Genomic DNA, 23,168 nt, shown 5'->3' with positions numbered 1-23,168 from the left:
TGCATGACTTACAGCATTTCTATTTAATTTACAAGCCCACTTTATGATCCCCTGACAGTTTAAAACATTCTTGCACATAATCATTAATTTATAAAATAACTGCTAAAGGACATATTCTGCATCTGCTAACCTTGTCGAGCTTACAGTAGTTATACTAAGTTAGTATTGTATACTGTATCTGTTACTAAACAAACACCAGAGTCAAGATAAGCAACACCAACATAATCACAATGTAATACCAGCAACCTGCTACCAGCTGCTTACTTGTATTTCCATTTGCAGTGTGTGTGTGTGTGTGTGTGTGTGTGTGTGTGTGTGTGTATGTGTGTGTGTGTGTGTGTTATGGATATAATTGCTTTTTAAAATAAACTTAGTTTTGGTGAATATTTCTCACAGTTCTTTAAGCTCTAACATAACACAATATACCCTAAAAAGTTACACATATATAGAATGTTAAATCTGCTTTTTTTTGCCCCAGGTTGGGTTTAGGACTTGCGCATCTGTCAGTATTAACACTTGGGAACAATGATTAGTTATGACTTCAAGGAGGGTTAATCTATTTCATTCTCAGAGACAAAAGGGACACGGGAGCCCTTGAGCTCCTAACATACTTAGCACGTTCTGATTATGTGAAGGGCATTTATCATTTATAATAACTAAAGGATGGTGTTCAGCGACAGGTGCTTATTGTAATATATGACTAGTAAAAAATATACTGATAGTTAACATGCAAATTAATCTGGTTATGGATAGGAGGCAGATGGCCAATTATTTAGCATCAGTTTGTGTGAAATGAATAATCCCCTGATCTGTGGAGCATATCGCCTGTGATCTCACTGCTCTATGGCTGCAGCTGGCCTCACACTTTGCTACAATGACAGCAAGATAAACTGAACTCTACACTGAACAATAATGCTCTGTTATAAATCTTACTTAGAAATACAGAAATAAAAAGATTGTAGGTCAAGTTGGGAACTTTGGAAAAGAGATTGGGCATACCAAGAAGAACAATGGTTTTGATTTATTTTATTTTTGATATGTACCCTGTTGAGCTAAATGCCATCATGGGTCTACAAAAGAACTCTGCTTTTGTGATTTATTGGTCTACCATTTTATCCTATACCATTTGAAAAATGAGTTTGGATTTTCAAAGTAGTTTACTTTATTCTATGTATTTAAGGGTCTTTCAAAAAGCCTATTTTTAAATAATCTTTTATTTGTATTATTACAAAGAGCAGAAGTCTGAGAAACTATTATTTTCTCTCCCTTTTGCATTCAATATCTCAGAACATTAAAAAACTCCACTGGGTTTCTGAAAAGTATAAGTTTGCTCTATCAACTGTATATGGGGTTTAGACCTACAGTATAAGGTTTATAACATATCTTAAGGGGAGGAGATGGGGGTAACATTTAAGAAGGAGATAGGGGTTATGTTTGGCAAAGCTGATTTTTTTTGTATCCTAAAGCTTAAGCGAAGAAAAAGCAGTACCAGCTCACATTGATTTCTTAAAAGATACGGTATAAGCAGTTCAACATTTCCACAAATGAAAATAGATAAATAATTATTACCCATTTACATATACAGTATAGACTGTAAATTGTTAAAAAAAGCTATACTCATGAGATTCATATCTTGTTTCTCTATTTGTTTTATTATATTAATTAAAAGATGTCACAGACACAAGTCTCTCCATTTTTTGCAGCCTACTAATTTAAAATGAAGTTAATCAGAATCATTACATTTATTAGTTTTAAAAAATACATTAATGAACAGTTATGCAGCAATAAGAAATGTAAACCAGATACAATGATTTGCATATGGTATTGACACCATCTAATATTTTCAGTATTATTCCCCAGAATAGCATGCATTAAATGTGGATTTTAATTCAATGTTTTATTGATGTGGAAACAAAAAGGCCTATCCCCAGTTCTGAGTCCATGAAGTATTTCTAGATGGAGTTGAAGAGGTCGGTTTTGTAGTATCAAGCAGCTGAAACACATCTGTTAAGAGTGTGAAGAGATATTCCCCCGGCTTGTGTGAAATTCTTGTCCTGTACATAAAATGACAAGCCATCTAGAAACTGTGATTAATCCCCCAACCCAAAAGAGGTTGCTTCAGAACAGGGCCATTGATTTTTAATTACTGGAAGCTTATTCCAGTCTTCGATGAAATCCTATTTCATGAAAGACTGGAATAAACTCTTTGTAAATATGGACCACTCACTTTATTCATATGACTGCAATGCATTTAATGGCACATGAATATACTTTTGAGAATTGCTAATGGAAAGTATGCCATTGCGTGTTCAACAGCTTTTAGTGCGATCAATGTACATCCATTATAAACACAAAATAAGAGAGAAAAGAATAAACTCTGTATCCCCCTTTGTTTTAGATGGAGTTACTTGAGCTGCTGGAATGTGTTCGTTTGTCCCAAGGTCTGCTTAATATTTGAAACAGGTTCCGCCCTGTCATGAGGCAGAAAGTAATTGCAGCGGCCATGTCAAGTCTACGACTGTCAGACAAGACTAATACCTGACATCACAGTCACAATGACACCCTACCCAGTCTGTGAGACATCTCTGAAAATCCCTCCTATTGCAACCTGGGACACCTGCATCAGCACTAACAGTGCAGCAATGACTTTACCGTGACTGATTGCCTGCAGGCTGTCTTCTGTGTTTTCCCCTTTTACAGGACAACAATCTCAGAAAAAGATGAACAATAGATCACATTGCCAGTACTGGAGTGGATGTCCTGCTTTATAGCACACGAAAAAACTGTCAGGATGACAGTGACAAAGCAAACTGAACATCTGTAAATCTGCCTGTATACTGTACATAACACCTTCTGTGTATGCAAGTGGTCATAAGAATATCCCATATACATGCTAGCTACATTTCACCACTCTGGTCTGTGGATGCAGATTGCTTGCATTGAAGCACCCTGGTGAACACACAATGGTGAGCTTCCTTATGGCTATCCATTTGTTCAATATCTCTACTTGTTTTTGACTAATGTGTAATATTGCTAAACAGTCAATCAAATGTTTATGCAGGTCCTTATCTGCACCTCCGTTATAATGTGTTCAGATGTCTTTTTTGCCCTTTTGTGTCTGCCACTGTCTGTTGCTGCTTCAGAAAAGGCTGAACAGCCATAACACTGAAACACAGACAGCCTTTAATGTAGCCTGTTATGAAGAGGTTGGCCTGTAGGTCTTCCTTTCAGCTGTCAGTTTCCATAAAACAAGTGCTACATAAAATAAACAGAGGTTTTGAGACATGTTTTTTTTTTCTTCTGTGTATGCTTCCAGCATGTCATTTTTATGGCATTTGCTCAGGTCATACAAAATGGACCACCTGAAACTCAAATACTGTATAAATAGTACACCTGCATGTAAAGTGCAATGAGAGCAGTACAATATTTTGACCTGCCAGAAATCCTGTTGTGACTTATTTTCTTCTAAATGCCCCATCCCTGAACCCCCGAGAACATGCATTCAGCATTCTTACTGACTGACACAGCTTTACCAAAAAAGATCAGCATTCCATAGTGGGTGGTAGAGAGGAGAATGCTCCACAGGCTATGTCTCTCAAGTGTGAATCAAAACAACGTGGACGTGAGTGAGTTATTTTGGCACATGAGGGGGTAATATGGGCTATCTTGTGGCACAGAGAGAATCGAGACACTCATAAACTACCTCTGCAAAAAAAGGCAAAGGGTAGTGGATAGTGGATAAAGAAATCTACTGTATTCACTTTACTACAACATACATTTTTCTTAAACATAAAGATTCAATTTGTTTTTGAAATCTAATGTTGTTTAAAGGGTACAATCTTGTAGTCATAGTGGTGTGTAGTGGGTTGGATTCAAGAAGCTTTAAAGCAAAAACTTCAGGATATCAAATAATAAATTGATCAGTTCAATAGATACCACACCGCTGTATATCTTAGAGGATTATCTGTGGATCTGCATGAACATTATTGCATCTGTGCTCATACATATTTATAAATGAGTTCATGTGTGTTCATGTGTGTGTTTGTGTGTGTGTATGTGTGTGTGTGTGTGCGTGCGTGCGTTCGTGTGCACGCGCGTGAGTGTGTGTGTGTGTGTGTGTGTGTGTGTGTTTGGTGTTTGTGTTAGTGTGCATCAGTTTATTTTGTGCTTCGACAAACATCTATCATGTTTGATATTCTGTCCAGACTAATCTTAAATATAAATTTCTGCCACATCCTGAAATGTGCCTTTAGTGTTATACCACTGACAGTCAGGCCTGTCAAAACCTCACTAGTGTATTGAGGCCAGATCAGCTTTAAAAATAAACCTGTCATTTCTGAACAAAGCCTTATTGTAGTGACAAGGTAGGATACTGCATCAGCATGCTCGCTGCGAAAGGAACACACTGAATTGTTAAGCACTCTCCTGCTTCTAGGCTACACAAAGAAACCTAGTTTAACCTAGTTTCCTTTTCAATATTTAGAGTAAAACAAAGACTTAATGTCTCTATAGCTTTCAAGAGGAAACATTCCGAGTGGTTCTTATTGCAATTTGTCAAATACTGTATTATTTTCATCTATCTGTGTTAAAGTATCTTCACCTTAATTCAGTAGCTGCTCTTAAGTTCTCATTGCCTGTCATAGATAAGATCCAGGTAAGAGCCCGTGTCATCTAGTGATCTGCCACTTTGGATCATGTTGTCTTTTGTTTTACTAGCAATACACTGAAGTGCACTCAGTGGTGCTGGTGTTTCCTAATTTAAAGACACGTTGACTGAAGTCATAGTCAAATCACCATAACACAATAATAATAGAAAAAAACACAATACCATATAAATTACAATATGACCCACGCTCATAAAAAAAGTGCAAAAACAAAAAACTAAGAACTAGAGAACCATTTCTCCACATGCCTCTACAGTATGCATTATAAATAAACACTGCATTGCATTGTCCTGATTGCAAGCAACAGCATCTAACGCCCCACACAACAAGAAATAATAGTGTGCTATCTCACAATGTTATCGATGCATCAAACTAAAACAGCTGCAGTTCACTTCACAAGAAATAAATAGCCTGTTTAAGACTTTCTCTCAACCATGCTGTGTTCAGGTTGGTCTTTATATACCATATGACTACACATCAAAGAACTTAACAAGAAAAAAAAAAAAAATTCCAGATGCGTTATTTAAAAATCTGTACTACTTAGGTCTGAACACGTTCACAGGGTTTTCCACTGGATAACTCGTTCACTTGGTTAACACTAAAAAGAGTTATCCTTCAAAGCTGATGTTCAAAGCACCACACCATGTGTCATTCTGCATGGTATCAGTACCTGTCCAGACTGATCTACACTCAGACATGAGTTGTCAGTTCATCAGGGGGCCTCTCTGCATATAAAACTGTTCAGCAAGGTCTTAAATCCCATAGAACTAGCAATATTATCACTGGTGCCCATTGTCTTCTGTTGGAGATCTTTTGGTTCTTTGCTTGTATTTTATACTCTATGCAATCTGGACTATGCAGATGTTATAAAGGCAACACCAGATAAAAAGTCGATGGTGTTTCCTGTTATATGTAATCAAGTGTTGAAGTTCAATCTCACTCCAATAGCCTAGCTGCAATTTATAATGACTTACTATAGTGTTAATTAAGCAAATAAGAGATTGTGGACTGTAATCATATTTGCAAGATTAATCTAAGTGTCTGTTGTACACAGTGGTGTAAGTGTTTTATTATTACCTGTTTAATCACCAACAGTGTAAACAAATGAGTCAAATATTCCTCCTCTAGCTCTCACAAGATAGCAGCACCCAGCAACCAGGCTCCCTCTAGTGGACTGGGACTTTATAGCAGTATAAACACACGCATCAAAATGCTGTTTATCAGGCTATGATATTTCTTTATATATTTGTAATAAAATTAACTGTGTAAAGTCTACTTGAGCATTTTTTTTTTCCAATATGACGAAGAAAGCCCCGAGGTGACTGTGTATTCTAAAGACAGAATGGCATTGCTATACTTCTTTGTGTCACTAGAGGGCAATCGCATACAGGCTGTATTTATGTGGTTTGTTTAATGTTGTAGTGCATTGCACACATTGGATTTTGAAAGCACGATAAGATGGAAAAAGGGCGAAGAACATTTAAATGTTTCTTAATAAAATAGTGATATCGATCTGTTATATTTACTGATGCCATGTGTTTCTGTCTACTATTTATTTATTTTTTGTGTACTTTCTAAACTATCTTGGGTGCTATATTCTCTGAGCTTCCAGTTTCCAGTAGGACGAATACAAATGCTACACCTAAGAATAGAAAGATAAAAAAGACAAAGGAAAATTGACCAAATAAAAACGAAAGATTACAGTGCAACAATATTTCTGTCAAAAATGTTTTACTAATTTTACAGAGTATCTAGTTACAGTACATGCTCGTCTGGTTCTACAACAGGTACGTGAATAAGGTCATTTTACATGTTAAGAAAACTATTGTTTATCCACATGTTCTGTCAAAGTGATCTGAACTTATTATTATTATTATTATTATTATTATTATTATTATTATTATTATTATTATTATTATGGGTAATAATAATAATAATAATAATAATAATAATTTATTTTTATTAATTTTTATTGAGAAATTATTTTTGTTATTTTTTGTACAACGCGTCCGCCCCCCCCCCCCCCCCCGTCGTGTCGCCCCCCCCCCCCCCCCCCCCCCCAATACAAAAAAGTAATGTTAAAATTCAAAGGCGAAAGTTCCAGTACTGACTGCTCTGTATTTTTCTATGCCAGTTTTATACTGTTTAAATTAGTTAATCTATGACATTTTGCTTTGCACGTGCTTCCCGTGTGGTCCCTTTTCACGACAGTACCTCCAGTATAATCGAGGATAGGATTTACTGTGCTGTCTTGGTCTTAAAGTTTATTTTGGTGCAGTTTATATATACACCTGGGCAAAAAAGTGCAAACAGGTTTTACCAAAATGACTGACCCTTACGTGACTGATTAATTAAACACGCCTGGAATCGCAGTTATTTTTAATACGTCGTTGTGTTAAACAGTGAACACTACTGTTGCGGTCAGTATGGGAAACGTTACAATTTTGATAACTCGTCAATATCTGACAGCTGGCAAGACCAAAATGTTTCGATGATTAGACGTGTGTGTTTAGGTAGGTAGACCCACCACAAAAATAAATATTGGGGTTTCCATTAGTCTGATATTGATAATTGATAACTCGGTGCAATAAAGTATAAAGAATTAATTTGCCTTTGCATATATCTGGACAACTCCTTATCCAATTGTCATGAAACTTGGTATTTTATTGTTTAGCATGCGTTGTCGAGAATGCAAGATCCTGGGGGGTCTTTTTGCCACACATTTTTGCATACAGTATATCTGCAGAATTGATTCTAAATGCTCGTGAAGCTTCTGTAGGTACTGTTCTGTAGTGCTGATATACGTCACGATCATGAACGTTTGAACTGATCTGTCTCATTTTCAATTTCCAGAAAACATTTGGCTCCACCAAAAAAAAAAAAAAAAAAAAAAAGAATGTTCCATATAAAACCACGTACAATATTTTTAAATGCAGTCCCTAAGTTGCAGAAAAGCATATCAACTTCTCGGACATGCCAGAGCAATCACAAACTTGCATCTTTCCTGGAAGCTGCAAAGATGCCAGAGAAGAAGCTCAGAAAACTTGTGTTTCCCTTTGAGGACCTTGAGAGGCATCTGTCAAGCAAAGTAAACACGAGCAACTTCCATCTTTTTCAACCAGGGTTTGAAGACATTAAAAGGGCTGAAATGTTTTTTACACCTTCAAAAAACCAGAAGATTGATTATTTCACATCGGCTGTTAGGATGGATCACGCTCCATTAATAACGCAATCGGAGGTCAGTGAAAACGCTCGATCTGAAACTGCAGCTATGAGAGTGAGCAATTAATTCTCTCTGCTACTGTCACAGTCTGTTGAGTAATTAGTGTATTGTTTCTTTGCTTTGCCAGGTGTTACTTTATCAGGTTTAAAAATGTTTTAAGCAACTCTAATCTACGTAGCATGCTGCACTGCAACTTGTATTATTATTATTATTATTATTATTATTATTATTATTATTATATAATAATAATAATATAATAATATAATAAATAAGTAAAACTTACGATGTCTTCACGTCAACGTATAATTCAGTTAAAGTATAAATATCATTAAACGATTTGCTATAATGCTTTATTTATGCTATAATATATATATATATATATATATATATATATATATATATATATATATATATAATATATATTGTGTGTTGTACCATTATGGTAAGTATAACATTATTGGTGGTGCAGGGTGGTAAGTCTTCTGTTTAAAATGCTGGCTTTATTTGTTTCAATAGGTATGCTTTATTGGCAGAAGCAATGTTGGAAAATCTTCTCTTATAAAAGCTTTGTTTTCCTTGGTCCCAGAAACTGAAGTCAGGGTTTCCAAAACTCCGGTAAGCAATATATTGGTTAAAAAGAAGCTACAAATCATAGCATTATTGTGCCAACAAAATGAGTCAATTAATAACACCTACTGTGTAGAAACATTACTGTAAAGTTGATGCTGTATTAAAACATTTAAACAAACATTTATCAGTATTTTACAGTGTGGTCTATAAATATGTGAAATGGACGTAGATTATTTTGAAATGCAAGCAGTTTTCTGTTGTTGCACAACCTCTTGTGTCATATATATGTAATACATGTAGTTTATATACCACAAACGGAAAAATCCTCTCTTGAATGTGGTCTACTTGAACTGGAGTGACCCTGTAGTTTAGAAGCACGTGAAGAAGTCAAGTGTTATGTTAATTCTCTAGAATCTGAATGTACAGCCACATAGAAAACAGCAAGGCCTGCAAGCAGGTGCAAGCCACTTAGAGACAGATGGGAGCCAAATTCCAACATGTAACTATAGTGTGCAATGCCTAAGTATTACAATCTGTGAGAAAACTGACACGTTGATTTTATTTTCCTGTTTAATACAGGGACATACAAAGAAAATGAACTTCTTTACAGTGGGCAAGGCATTTACTTTAGTTGACATGCCTGGTTACGGATATAAAGCACCCAAGGATTTTGTGGATATGGTGGAAACTTACCTAGAAACACGACATAAGTATGTTTTTGTTTCTTTGTTTTTCATGATCTCTTATGTTTCTTTAAAGTTTAGTTATTAAAAGCCCTGTTAATGTAAGTAAAGGTACACTTTCCATTTTTTTGTGCAGTAGAATGCCAGTTATATTTAGAAGATCTGTCTTATCTATGTGTATTAACGCATACATCCTTTTACATAGTTTGAAGAGAACATTTTTGTTGGTGGATGGCTCGGTTGGACTGCAGCATGCAGACAGAATAGCCATTGATATGTGCGAAGAATTTGGACTTCCATATGTTGTAAGTTACTGAAAACCATTTAGCCGTTCATAAATATCAATATCAGTACCAATGAGTACAACTCTCTTGATTTCATAGTACAAATACATTTGTATTTTGTATTGTGTTTAGTGTATATGAATAAATCTGCTTAGCAAGTACTTTCAGCCCTCGTGGACACCCCTGATATTTATCATCTCAGCATAGAAAGACTAAACCCGTGGGAAGTTGTTCTGTAGTGACTGGGGTTTGTGTTTTTGATTATGAATGGCAGGGAAAGCTACTGTGTGGCCTAGACATGAGTCTTAGCACTCAAGTGTTGCTCCTTAATATGGCATAAATTGTCAGTTCTTTCATATGAAATACATACAAAGTGATTCACTGTTTGCACAGTAATGATGAATGTATTGTCAAGCAGAGTTTTGTATAATTCATAATGCAGTCAGGATTCCCTTATGGAGTGTGGAATCTCCTTGCTGTACACGATTGGTTTACTTTCTACAGCTTGTGATGACCAAAATTGACAAGGCAAAGCAGGGAGAACTTTTGAGGCACATCCTGGAGGTCCAAGAGGTTATACAGAGTCAAACCGTAGGCTGTTTTCCTCAACCATTCCTTGTAAGGTACAGTATTACTAACCTTTTTAGATAGCAAATAGACAATGGCTTAAAATGTGGATTGTGAGGCATTTGTACATCTTTCGATCATAAACCAAAAAAATAAGTGAATCATATCATTTTCCCCAGTTAATTGATCCATTAATTTTTTATTTTTTTAAATATATATTAACCCTGTTCTGCACTGGGTATGTTCCCATACCTATTAATGCCTAAGTTCTCAATGTCAACTATATTGGAGACTGGGTAGCAAATGGTTAAGGAACTGATTTCATGAATTTACAATATCTGTACAAGTTCAGACTTTTGTAGATGCAACATTTTGATGAAGGGTCACTGTTGGATGATCCAGAAAAGTTAGAAATGCACAGTTTCAGGGAGGAATCTTTTCATTGTTTGTATTAATTTTAATGTATTTTGTAATAGCTGACTGATCTTGCATTAACAGTTCTTTGCACTATTCTGGGGTATACCTGTTGAGATGCTTCATTGCCCATGTGACCGGGAATCTGAAGCTAGAACCATCCTGACCGCAGAACTCTGGTGGATTAGTGTGAGCAACTAGAGGAAGAGGAAATGTCGTTGATGTTGAAGCTGTTTTTTTTTTTTTTTTATGTAAATTATTCTCAATAAAAATATTTCAGTACTCTATTTTAAGTGGTTATAATCCATAAAATGTGTATGTGAATGTTGCTGTGGTAAAGTGCTATTGTATCACTATAGTATCCTGAGACCTCCCGGAGAGTGGCCGACCCATACAGTGGAGCAACCTGCTATGGAAGCCCTCAACGCACATTAAAATCCATCCAATTATTCTGAGCCAAGTCTTGAGTTGAAGGATCCATGTCCTGGGACCTTATAAACCTATTTGTTAAGAGTTGGGGTTTCACTGCATTAAAGACATTGCCCACTAATCATGTTACCCTCATCAGTTGTTACAGAATAACTGTACATACTTAAGAACAGCAGTGGGCCGAAAGCCTGACAGTTAAGGGGCCCATGGGTGTTATGAAAAAGAGATTTTTTTTTTTTTTTTGGTAATTATTTTGCTTATTTTTAAGACGGAAAAGTTTGTAAAAGTTACCAAACCTCCCTTTGCTTTTTATCATTTTAACACTTTTTATGTTTGAATTATTTTAAGCAGTCTGGCTATTGGAAGATTTAGCAAGAAATTTTCCAGTTAAAAAAAAAAAGGTGAAATTTCACGGGTTCCCGTTATAGTTTGAAAACCAGATGCCGTGCTGTGGCTGTAGCGGGTGACGTCAGACCAGGAATTAAAGGCAACACACACAGCAACTGTGGGGTAAATACGAGACTACAGTGCTCACTATTTATTAAACAATAATACACTTTTAATAAACATGAAACAAAAGCGCACATTGGCCAAAGTAAACAAACACTAACAGAACACAAAATGATTGCCCTTCAGGATGGTGAGTCGACAGGGTTTTCAGTTCTGTTTGTATTTCCAGTCTATCTCTCCAGATAGATACGTCTCTGTTCTCCACCCCCCTGCAAAAGCTGTGGGTCTCCGTTTATATAGGACCATCTCCAGATTACCAATAATCAATCCGGAGATGGTCGCGTTCACAGGTTTAAATTGGACTGCGTGACTAGGCTAATTCAATACTTATTTAGTCACCAGTCGCAGATTCTCACGAGAGGTACAAGAAAATAAACAACACAAATGGCGGCGACTTGTTGTCCGCGCCACAAATAATAACAATGTTCACCCTCATATATAAGACAAAAATCATAATGCAATAAATTATAATAAATAACTCACACATGCACATAGGGGGTGTGGCTCCTTGTCACAGGTGCCATTTCAAAGGCATAGTTTACAGGTTGAATATTTAAAAGGTTGAGATGCTCATGGTATCTTACTGTTTTCAAATGGTTGCATAGGCGTGGAGACCAATACCGTGTGCTGCTCACACCCTAAAAGGGTGGTCCCTCAAGGACAGGCCTGAACTTGCAAACAAAATGTAGTGATGCTGACAATGACAAAAACTTAAATCTCTATTACTGTCAATCCTGGGCCTACCACAAGCACCAAATATATATATATATATATATATATATATATATATATATATATATATATATATATGTGTGTGTGTGTGTGTGTGTGTGTGTGCTATTTGCAGAACAGACTGAGCTACTGTTTGTATCTGAAGGGATTTTGTGTATTTGCAGAACAGACTGAGCTACTGTTTGTATCAGTGAAGGGATTTTGTGTATTTGCAGAACAGACTGAGCTACTGTTTGTATCAGTGAATGGATTTTGTATTTTCTTCAAATTAAAGAGTTTCAGTAGGATTTAGATAGGGCCTTGTGGTGAAAATGGAGCAAGCACTGAATGATAGTGACTGCAGGGTTTAGAATGCCTATGAGAGAGATAGCATCACATTTTTAATTAAATGCAAATAGACATTAAGATACCCTATAAATTTAATCAGCATGATCTTTACAAGGATGTGCTAGCAATTATCAAAAATCCTGCATGCATGAAATACTGGATAAAAATGCAAAAGTAGAAGTAAAGATGCTGAGACATGCATGGATAGTCATTTAAGAAGTATAGCACAGCAGTATTTTTTTTTTTTTTTTTTTTTTTTTTGTTTTTTTTTTTTTTTTTTTAATGCACTTGCAGTGTAATCAGAAATTAAATTGTGCTGGTCCAGCTGGTGGGTATAGTGTCAGATCTGACATTAACTGGCACATAATTTAGCTCATGTGGGGGACTAGGGTAGAGTAAATAGCTGATTCAGCAGGAAGAAGCTCAATGGGGACTGATTGGAGTAGAGCAAATATTGCAGAGGGGATCTATTTTAATCTTCTAAACTGTAGCAGGTCTAATTACTGCTTTCCTATAACGCCTGCTGCTGTTTTCCCACAGGGATGATTTATTGCTCTCATTATTAACATTACTAAATACAAAAATACAGCAAAATAGAGTTCTGTGACCTGACATATGAACTTGAATGGCTAAGCACAGTGGAAGATTGTGTTATATATTACTTACTGGATATTGTGTTAACCTTGAATCATATTTACTATTAAAGTATCCTTACAAAAAAGTGCAATATTTTAGTACAAGGATGCAACCAAACATACAAGCAAACAAATAATTATTGCATCATTCACATAAATTATACATACAGTAGTATAACAGTGTTCAATTTGACAATCGACTATACTTGACATAATAGTAACATGTCATTCAAGTTATCAGATCAGTTTGAAATAATACAGTTGTCTAAATCTACCAAAATGGACCTCTAAGTTGGTCCTTCTCTGCAGTAAATGGTGCTGTGTGTGTGAACATTACAGCAGGGGTCAATAACATTCCAAGTAGAAATCATGAGAACTTTTTAGATTCCATCCTGTTCATCTTTCCTTCCCACCACATGCATGTACTAGGAAACATTGAACTTTGATGACACACCTAGTATTATCTTTATCATATGCAGTCTTCGTCATGTTTAAGGAGTTTTAACCTGCGGTACAATTCAGTACCTGTAATGACACAATAAAATATAAGGTCATGTACAATAAAATATTTGGCAATGACATTTATGTAACTTTATGATTCATTCCTTGAAGTTTAAACAATGACATTCATTTCGTCACATTTCTGTGGATGAACTCATAAAACACAGTTAACTGCTTTTTTAATTGTTTTCAACAGTTTAAAAGGCTGAGAACAGAAGGTGCAGATTAACATTTTCAGGTTTGGGCAGAAAATTCATCTTTCATCTTTCCACTCATATCTGATAACTTCAGCCTACTAGCCAGTGAAGAATTATTTGTTTATTTATTTATTACAGCAAAAATGATCTGCTCTGTAAATGCCACAGTGTGCAACGGAATGTCTTGCTTGGTGCCAAGAAGTAATTATAATGATATTCTGAGCTTGGCTTTAAGTACTGTGTTAACAGTTCTGCTGGCCATGGTGATGTTCTCTATGGGCTGTACTGTGGAGGCAACAAAGCTATGGGGACATATCAAGAGACCGTGGGGTATCTTTGTAGGGTTCCTGGGCCAATTTGGCATTATGCCTCTTGCAGCCTTTCTGTTGTCACTTGCCTTCCAAGTTCAGCCGATTCAAGCAATAGCAGTTATGATAATGGGTTGCTGTCCTGGTGGAACAGGGTCCAACATTATTTCATATTGGGTGGATGGAGATATGGATCTCAGGTAAACAACTATCATTTTTTAACACTTTTATTATGACTTTCTTTACATGACAAGATTATCTGGGGTTAGCTGTACAATTCCTACCTGCATAGTCTACTGAGTAAAACAAAAAGGGGCAAGTCTATCGAAATTGGAAGATTTTACAGGAGGAAATCCAAAAAGCTGCTGTAAATATAGTATTCTACGTGTAGTTATAAGCATATTTCCTGTTTAAATTGTCATATCAACTTGGGCATATTTATATACTGGTATATATAATTTTTCTACTGAGAGATTTGTAACACTATTTCTGTTTTTTTATATATTGTTACAGTATAAGCATGACAGCATGTTCTACAATTCTGGCAATGGGGATGATGCCATTATGTCTTTTTATCTACACTAAAATGTGGACTGATACAGATGCAATCCAAATACCATATGACAGCATAGGTAAGTTATAAAATAAATTATTACAATTTACATTCAAAAATGGTATTAAGAAAGATAATTTGTTACAAAGTCATTCCACCTATAATGGTGTGGATAATAATGTGCCATATATGTAGCATGCAAATTAAAGTCTTTGTCAGCAATATTTTTTATAGACAATATAAAGTCAAAAAAGTTTAAACCATACACTATTGCAATCTTTAAACCAGTTGGAGACTTCAGTCAATTCAGTGGTGTTCAACCTCTAACCAGTTACTCTTCATTTTGCAGGTATTACATTAGTTACCCTCCTTATTCCAGTTGGATTAGGAATTTATGTGAAGCACAAGTGGCCAAAAAAGGCAAAGACCATACTTAAGGTAAGTGAGAATATACAATTGACACTGCAGTTCATTTTCTTCAAGCATTGCAAACTATGCTCTCTATAAGAAGTACACTGCATTAGTTTGGGAGTTCAGCTTATATCAGTCAAAGCAAGATTCATACATTCTTTGAAAATGGGGAGGCAGTTAAAACATCCCAACATGTGTGCTACAATTAACCTTTTTTGTTTATTTTCCACAGTTTGGTTCTATAGCTGGGGCAATATTGATAGCAGGCATTGCCATAGTTGGAGGAGTGTTGTATCAGTCTTCCTGGGTCATTTCTCCTTCACTATGGATTATTGGAGTAATATATCCAGCTGTTGGATTTGCTTTTGGATTCTTTCTGGCAAGATTAGTTGGACAGCCATATTACAGGTAAAGCTGGTTTAATCACTTTTGACGCTATTATATATATATATATATATATATATATAATATATATATATATATATATATATATATATATAGAAATGGGTATCTGATGGCTGATAAAAAAAAAAAAAAATGTTAGTTACAATGTTTGGTTTTTTTTTTTCTCAGAAAGGGATATGTACATTTTAAAATTTTGAACTAGTGATACAATTGTAAGTATTACAATTTAGGTTCAATTAGAATTTAGAATCACTCAAAATGTTTTTGACAAAACTAGGTATATTTTATTTGCAGGTTCAATTTAAAATAGTTAACACACCCTAAACATACCTCACAGCCTAAGCCAGAGTCATTACACTGGCACATTATCATCCATATGCATTTTTATTTTATTAATTAGTATTCAATATCAACCAGAAAAGTTTAATTTCCTGAAATGTTTTTCCGATAAAGCAGTTTCAGTTGGCACATTTTAGTACAACTTACTATTAAACGACTAGATGTTGCAGTAGTTATAAATAGCGATACTAACATTGATTTTTTTTTTTTTTTTTGCAGATGTCGTACCATAGCCATAGAGACTGGTTTCCAGAATTCTCAGTTATGTAGCACCATTGTCCAGCTATCCTTTAGTCCTGAAGAGTTGGAAGTGATGTTCAGTTTCCCACTAATCTATAGTATTTTCCAGATGGCATTTGCAGCTTTGATAATTGCTGGTGAGTAGTGCTTGAAAAGTTTCTTTCTCTAGATATTGAGGACTCTCAAGGCTGGTTCTTACTGCAATCGTTTCAGAAAAAACTGGCAATTAGTCACCCTTACAGTTGCACTACCAGAGAAATGAGGAATTTCACTTGCAGATTGTAATATGAACTAACCTTGAAAGGGCAGCAGATCTTAAATCAGTGTCACTTAAGTACAACATCTAGTATTATCAGTGATAGCTTTATAAGTTGCTAACCATTACAAATATATACAAGCACATTTCAACATTGACTGTTAACCCTGTTTGTTGTGAACAATGTGTTATAAAGTTACTGTAGTCTTACCATGCCCTATGCTACTAATTAATACTGTTACTTCACAAAACTAAAAGTACTTGATAAGTCCCTCTTTTTTGAAAACATTCTTCTTTCCTTAACATCAGTGTTCTATACCTCCCTTTAAAACCATTTCATTACAACACTTAGGTAACTTGACTTAAAATGTGATTGCCGCAAAGATTTCTAAAAATAATGTTTCAACTTAGGTTATCAGATTTACAAGAAACGTTGTTCCAGTGATGAGGATGAAGACTTGGAGAAAGAAAAAATACAGGATGCAATACCATCATCATATGGCGTAAAGAACGAAGGATTTCATATTGAAGACAATGTTGTAGATGGCAAGCACACCCGGCTGTGAATCAAACTGAAGTAAAGCAATTCATGCTGATTCAGTGCTGGGATGCATTTTTACTTCAAAAACCTATATTCCATTTGTTATATTAAAGCACTATTGTATTGTAATATGAGAGACAAGTGACCTGGACAATCTGGGTCTGTTGGAACTGGGCTAGTGTTCAGCACCAAATGGGTGTAATGAGGAAGTCATAATATACAGTATGTAACTGGATATTTCATTTAAACATATTAAGCATTGTTATGTATGACTGGTTTAACATACAATAATCCGTTGCGTATCCAAATGCAGCAAGACCAGAGTAAGGGTGGATATATAAAAAGGTGGATGAATCTTGTTTTAAATACCACTATACACAGCTGTAACAATTGCTATATTTACAAAATTGTTTTGAGATTCAGCTTTTATTATGGAGCTCCTCTAAATCCCTTATTTACAAAGATACAGGATAGCCATCTGCCATGTGGGAGAGTGCATCCGCTGAGTGACAGGCAGGAGGTAGTAACGGAGGTTGAAGTTGATACACCCCACAGGCAAACAGGATTTATTTACATATCAACACACTGAACAGCACATGACACTACCAGCAACGACAGAGCACCGATCACATACAATACAGTGTATGTAAACTTTGGTAGGATCTACAATCTCTGAACCAATCCTGTGTTCAATAATAAACTAACGCTGCTGAAGAGCTAGTTCGTGGCAGATAAATGGCTACGGGAGATAGGCGACGGATTACTGTATTTGTTTTTTAAAACTTGTATTATTATAGAAAGACCCTGGAACTTAAATGAGCTAACCTGTATAAATATTTTTGTTACAGATACAAATTGTTTTGTTTTTTCTACAATAACATATGATTATGCTCCACGTGGTTTCTGCTACAAAATGTTTTATGAGCGTTTTTTTCTTGTGTTTATAGGGAGGAGAACAAAGACTAACTATAGGAACACATTTTAAATTATAGAAGCCTTACTAAAAATAAATAAAAAAGAAATGTATGTATCAGTGCCATAATTAATCTTTAACCATATCTACAAAAACTGAGTATACTCTTTGGCAATTGGGAACATAAGATTTAACCCTCTGGTTACTCACTGAAGGCCCTATTGCCACTTGGTTTATGGGTTATTTACAGCCGAAACAGAGCGTGCGCAAGCCCTTCCAGCATGTAAACAACGCAGAATCCAATCGTGGTCTCCCAATTACTTTAATTCTTGACCGTAGTTTGTTATGTATAGTAATGTTATTAACTGGATAAATAGAGTTAAAAAGGCAGCACTTGCATCTGCCACTGTTCAGAACACTGAAATAGACACCAGGGTCAGGCATACACATTAATGGTTCCATTTCAAAAGCTTTGGAATTTTACCAAGAGAGTTTATAACAGTGTTTAAAGTTATCAAAACATTAGATATTTAATGTCAGAACAGGGTTGTAAGTTTTACTTTCATCCAATAGATTGAACATCACCCAATGCAAGGCCATGTAAGTTTGTTTAAACATTTATCATAATTGCAGGTTTTTACAGTTACTGCATCTGTATGGCTTATAAACCAATTGTTGCAAAAATGCTGTCAATATCAGCAGCATCCTCCTCCTCCTCCTCCTCCTCCGTACTGCTTTTTGGCCCACCGCTTCCACTTGAGGTTTCTTTTATAGTCTGTTCAATAACTGTAGTCCATGGACTTTGACTGGACACATTCCTATTTTGAACACTTTGTTCAAACACAGGATCCTGAGCATATTCTTTACATTGCACACGTCTTCTTGAAGTCCTTTGACCGACTGGAAATCTACTAAATTTCATTTCAAACTGATGCCTTATACTAATAAAACATGTCCATTTCAGTCTTGATTGGAAAGGAATGCATCTTCCACCACAGAGCAGGGATTTACAGATAGCTCTTCTGAAGCAATTCAGCTTGCGGTGCAAACTAAAATGAAAACAAAACACAAACATGATCAAATAGTTACTGAAGGAGGACACAGCTGTACTGTTAATGATATCATTGTATTAACCTCAATGGAAAGGACTCACCGACAGACAAAAAAAAATAAAAATAAAATCTGATACTGGACCAAAGCTATGGAAAACTCTGCCCTGACCTTTAGTGCTGGCCTTTTTCATTAATAATGCTTCTCATCTTCCAGGTTTATGAAATTAGAAATGAGTAGACTGAAGTAGTTATAAAGAAATCGTACCTGCATCCCAGAGCTTCTATGTATTTGAGCCTCTTGCACTGGAGAAGCTTGTAACTCAGCTGTATGGTTTCAGACTTTAGTTTCTTCCCCCGGCACCAGTCTACCATTTCCTCCAGTGTTTCTGTCAGGTCACTAAAAGACTCTGTCCCTTTAATTTGGGAAACAAAAGATTTCTTCTTAAGAATCAACCCCTTTTTTTGGGGCCGAACAGCTTTCTTCGAAGATTGCTTACTTTGAGATGTAAGCATCTAAAAAAATAAAACAAAGGCTTAAATAGTTTATATCTTTCAATTTGCTATGTCGAGTTCACCTCTGAAAGTATTATAGGTATGTTCATTTAAAAAAAAATGTTTATGGTCTTAATTAAGTTAAGGGAATCTCTCATTTTGCATGCCTTCATAGTAGGGCATTTCACTTCAGCAGTGCAGGGTCATTTCGATAATGAGATAGGAAAGTCCAGAGAATTACATGAAAATACATGTCTGATATAACGTACTTCATTCAAAACTGTATGGGAGACCTACATAGTGAATGGAGTACACGCCAGGCATGTTTCATGGAATCATTTCATTAATGGCAATCCCTTTAAAATGAAACCTGTACTTATTCTTATAACATTTCAGTACAAACCTTTGAGCTACCTTGGGGTCTTCTGCACAAAGCCTTTACATCAAATCCAGACAGATTTCCTTTTTAGAAATGAAAAGAAAGTCTGTTTTAATTATTTATTTTTATATATGTGTGTATATACATTTGTATTTATTTATTTATTTATATATATATATATATATATATATATATATATATATATATATATATATATATATATATATATATATATATATATATATATATAAATACACATACACACACTGTATTCAGAGCAACAAAAATTCAAATACACACCAAAATCATCAGGGTGTCTCTCTATCACAGGACACCAAACATCCAAGGATTTCTTCCCTTTTGTGGTGTTGTTCTTGCCTTTCCTCGCTTGTTTTACCAGCTCTTGTTGTTCACTGCTATATCCAACCTCGGAAGCAAATAATGCATCTAGCATTTTTGCCGCTCCTTTACTTTTTGCAGATTTAACAGCAGGGGCTTTAGGTAGCTTCATAGTCACTATTTCTATGTAAGATGGGCCTAGAAAACTCTTAAGATCAGAAGGGAACGTGAATTCTTTCACAAATGGCATCTGCTGCATCCCAGAAACCTCCTGCAGTAACAGGAACATCTCCTCATATAGAGTAGCCAGGTTTTTCAGTATACCCCTGAACAGCACCCTGAACAAAATTTAAAATGAATAAAGCATCAATTAAAAAAGCAATAGGGTTATAAAGCATGAATTTAAAAGTAAACTGATTTTTGTAAAGCTTCATTTCATTTAAATTATGTTTCCAAAATAAAATATGCAATACTCACCACAATCTACTGAGCATTCCTGTAAGAACCACATTTAAAACAATGTACTCTTCCCAGTAGAGGTGTTGTATTGTCAATCTAAATCAATCAAGTTAAGGCATTTGTGATCCACAAACTGTTAAATATATTCTTACACATCCAATGTCATTATATACCTCCTAATAAAGGACACTCAGGATTTGCCTTGTATTTCATTGGGAGGGATCAATTCAGTAATATACTGCAATACACTCTCACTAAATGAAAGCCTCTTCCCTCTGTCAGGTTAAACTGTCACCAATTAAGTAGCGATAACAAAAAACGTTCCAACTTTCATACGGTAAGGGAAAGGATACAGAAACACTTTAGAGCAATTTTCCATGAAACACAGAGCCAGCTTGCAGCCTCCCATGATCTTCAATGACAGCCATTCTAATACAGGCTGGCTAGGGACTTCACGTGTGATGTTCTCAAAGTTTGATGAGCTGAAGTAGCAAAAGGTTAGTCAGAGTTAGTTTACTTGTGAAATGCCTGCTACTTTTGTTTTTCACCCACGACTCAATACTTGTCTGCAGGGCTCTAATTAGGCCATTTTTTTTTTTTTTTTTTTTTAAAGCTTTTTGGCAAAAGCTGCCTTTGTACATTTGTAATTATTTCAACTGTCCTGTGTGACTACTGGCTTGCTGGCTTGAGGGTGACATTGGTGCCCACAGGGTAAGAAAATGTTTTTTGGCAACCAGCTGCCTATATTCAAGTCTGCAAGGATATACCTCCCTGCGCTGAATGCACTGGCACTTCCTAATTTGGTGCGCACAGACATCTGGTTGCTGTAGTGGAAAGGGTACTGCGGACATAATTGCTGTGAATAGACATATTTTGATAGTCAAATCTGCAGAAATTGAGAAGGGCACCCATACATTTCTAGCCCTGCTATATAATATGATGTTGTCCTTATGACATGCAAGTGAAGTACTAGACCATTGTAGGTAAGTAAATACCACAGATAAGACAAGCAGGATACTTGGAGGATTGACCCAGGATCATTAAATTCTCAGAGGATGACTCAAGAACACAGTGGTCAACTGGACCTGTGACCCATTGCATAGAACCTCAGGCTACTGCATTACTATCAATTTATAGCTATATATAAAAAGAAAAAGGATGGCTTTTTTTTTTTTTTTTTTTTTTTTACTTTTCAAGTCTCTTTGGACACATCTCTTTCAGATCTTGGATAACTGCCTCCAGTTCCATACCACTGAAGCGTTTTACACATTGTTCAACCTAGAACAAAAGACACAGAAATACAAGGATGAATGGAATGCATGCAAGGTGTTTGAAGTAGTATACACAGCGTAAACTTTCTATAGAAGTACTATTCCATAAATCACAATTTATAAAACGGTCTTAGTTTTGAGACATTTGTAAAAGAAGGAGGCAGCAGTGGATTTACACTGTTCTGTAAACACTTGCAATATAGAATCATTACATTAATAATTGCCCTCTTTCAACAGATAAACATGTGGGCTCCCCTCAAAAGCCTGCTTTGTTTAGGAGAATTACACTTACCTGTTTTAGAGCCTGGTATGTTTTATGCTGACGAAGTCTGTTGTGAAAAACATAAAGGAGGGAATACAGGACCTCAATCTCCACTTTTAGTACTTTACTCCTCAGCAGCGTCAACACACTTTCACACGATTTAAGAAGACGTTCTATACAGATCTCTGGGGGGTAAAATAACAATTGCGTACATTTCAGTGTTAACAACAGTAAATGGATGCGATTTAATCGTTTCCTCCACAGTGTTAAGTGGTGTAACAAAATCGAAAACAGAAATTCGATTCTTTTTTTTGTTTTGCTTTGCTTTCTGGACTAAAAAAAAAAAATGGGGCACAGATAACTCGCTGGCTCACACACAGCGCTGGTGTGACAAGCTGATACAAGATGGAAGCGTAATAATGCGTAATTAAATCCACAGGGCTGTAAAACTACATCTGGGTAACTCAGTAATAGGAACATAAAATGCATGGAGTCGTTTAAATGTAAGTAATGTACTGATGGCTCAGTATTAAACCTACTGTCAGTTAGATACATGCTGTGCTAGCGCAAAGGTGTTAAGAACTTGTTTTAAATAGTATTATTCTTAAAACTCGTGTTTCGGCCCATCTGGGCAACTCATAATTTTCAACACAAATAAACTCATAATACAGGTACGACTACTAGCGCTGGTTCCATGCTTTGAGTGGAAGATGCATGACTGTGATCTTACTCCACGTGGGTGAATTGTTTGTTCTGGATGATGCCGGGAACGTGTGTGTGTAAAAATATTTTATATATATATATATATATATATATATATATATATATATATATATATATATAGCTGTACATATAAGTTCCGTGTCTTTCGTACCTGTAGCATCACTAATCTGTAAATTCACCGTAGATCTTGTACCAGGATAAGCGATTTCTACTCGGTTCCACAATGCCGTAGCCATCTTTACACAGGAAGCAGTAAAACGTCAGATGCCCTTCCACATGAAAATAAGGAGGCTGCCGCAAATGGGCGGAGTAATAGGTGGGTTTCGATTGGGGGCTTAACAATAAAGAGATGGATCCAGAAGAGATAACAGGCGTGGTTACCACTTAAAAGAGGCGTGACACAGCCCAGGTTTTTGGCATAACAGTCTCGCGCATTGATTGGTCCTTGTCTGTCAAGGAAATATGACGCCAACACCAGTTGAAAAGCTT

The 23,168-nt window shown here is 35.8% G+C and overlaps 3 protein-coding genes across 4 annotated transcripts; 2 read left to right on the top strand and 1 right to left on the bottom strand.

Annotated features, from left to right (window-relative positions):
• The first annotated feature begins 6,183 nt into the window (after positions 1-6,183).
• On the top strand, positions 6,184-10,945 carry gtpbp8 (GTP binding protein 8 (putative)). 2 transcript variants are annotated; one of them, XM_041259674.1, is made up of 7 exons: positions 6,184-6,451; positions 7,518-7,902; positions 8,404-8,502; positions 9,037-9,167; positions 9,346-9,445; positions 9,929-10,047; positions 10,490-10,945. In XM_041259674.1, exons 1-7 carry the CDS (start codon positions 6,429-6,431, stop codon positions 10,569-10,571), a joined length of 939 nt encoding a protein of 312 aa, XP_041115608.1. In that variant the 5' UTR covers positions 6,184-6,428; the 3' UTR covers positions 10,572-10,945. The 2 variants fall into 2 exon arrangements, with proteins under 2 accessions (XP_041115608.1, XP_041115607.1); XM_041259673.1 differs by having other exon boundaries at positions 6,185-6,451; positions 7,518-7,941.
• A 2,934-nt stretch (positions 10,946-13,879) lies between these two features.
• slc10a2 (solute carrier family 10 member 2) lies at positions 13,880-17,134 on the top strand. The gene is made up of 6 exons (XM_041259997.1): positions 13,880-14,244; positions 14,558-14,676; positions 14,947-15,035; positions 15,241-15,416; positions 15,972-16,129; positions 16,660-17,134. The coding sequence occupies exons 1-6, from the start codon at positions 13,880-13,882 to the stop codon at positions 16,812-16,814; spliced, it is 1,062 nt and encodes a 353-aa protein (XP_041115931.1). The 3' UTR covers positions 16,815-17,134.
• A 288-nt stretch (positions 17,135-17,422) lies between these two features.
• Positions 17,423-22,915, bottom strand: nepro (nucleolus and neural progenitor protein). The gene is made up of 9 exons (XM_041259445.1): positions 22,831-22,915; positions 21,987-22,141; positions 21,613-21,701; positions 20,777-20,905; positions 20,442-20,519; positions 19,926-20,302; positions 19,650-19,708; positions 19,020-19,267; positions 17,423-18,751 (listed from the first exon to the last, which is right to left on the bottom strand). Exons 1-9 carry the CDS (start codon positions 22,913-22,915, stop codon positions 18,364-18,366), a joined length of 1,608 nt encoding a protein of 535 aa, XP_041115379.1. The 3' UTR covers positions 17,423-18,363.
• Positions 22,916-23,168: the final 253 nt, after the last annotated feature.

Source organism: Polyodon spathula, chromosome 9 (assembly GCF_017654505.1).
Source record: "Polyodon spathula isolate WHYD16114869_AA chromosome 9, ASM1765450v1, whole genome shotgun sequence".
Lineage (NCBI taxonomy): Eukaryota > Metazoa > Chordata > Actinopteri > Acipenseriformes > Polyodontidae > Polyodon > Polyodon spathula.
The sequence above is the reverse complement of the archived record's forward strand: the minus strand, read 5'-3'. Positions and strand labels throughout refer to the sequence as shown.

Coding starts and splice junctions, on each gene's coding strand:
- slc10a2 (XM_041259997.1), top strand. CDS start 13,880: ATGATCTGCTCTGTAAATGCCACAGTGTGCAACGGAATGTCTTGCTTG. Junction 14,677..14,946: donor AATACCATATGACAGCATAG/GTAAGTTATAAA, acceptor TTCATTTTGCAG/GTATTACATTAGTTACCCTC. Junction 16,130..16,659: donor TGCAGCTTTGATAATTGCTG/GTGAGTAGTGCT, acceptor GTTTCAACTTAG/GTTATCAGATTTACAAGAAA.
- nepro (XM_041259445.1), bottom strand. CDS start 22,915: ATGGCTACGGCATTGTGGAACCGAGTAGAAATCGCTTATCCTGGTACA. Junction 20,906..21,612: donor TGTCCAAAGAGACTTGAAAA/GTAAAAAAAAAA, acceptor TTGCTACTTCAG/CTCATCAAACTTTGAGAACA. Junction 20,303..20,441: donor GGAATGCTCAGTAGATTGTG/GTGAGTATTGCA, acceptor AATTTTGTTCAG/GGTGCTGTTCAGGGGTATAC.
- gtpbp8 (XM_041259673.1), top strand. CDS start 6,429: ATGCTCGTCTGGTTCTACAACAG. Junction 6,452..7,517: donor CTCGTCTGGTTCTACAACAG/GTACGTGAATAA, acceptor TTCAATTTCCAG/AAAACATTTGGCTCCACCAA. Junction 8,503..9,036: donor TCAGGGTTTCCAAAACTCCG/GTAAGCAATATA, acceptor TGTTTAATACAG/GGACATACAAAGAAAATGAA.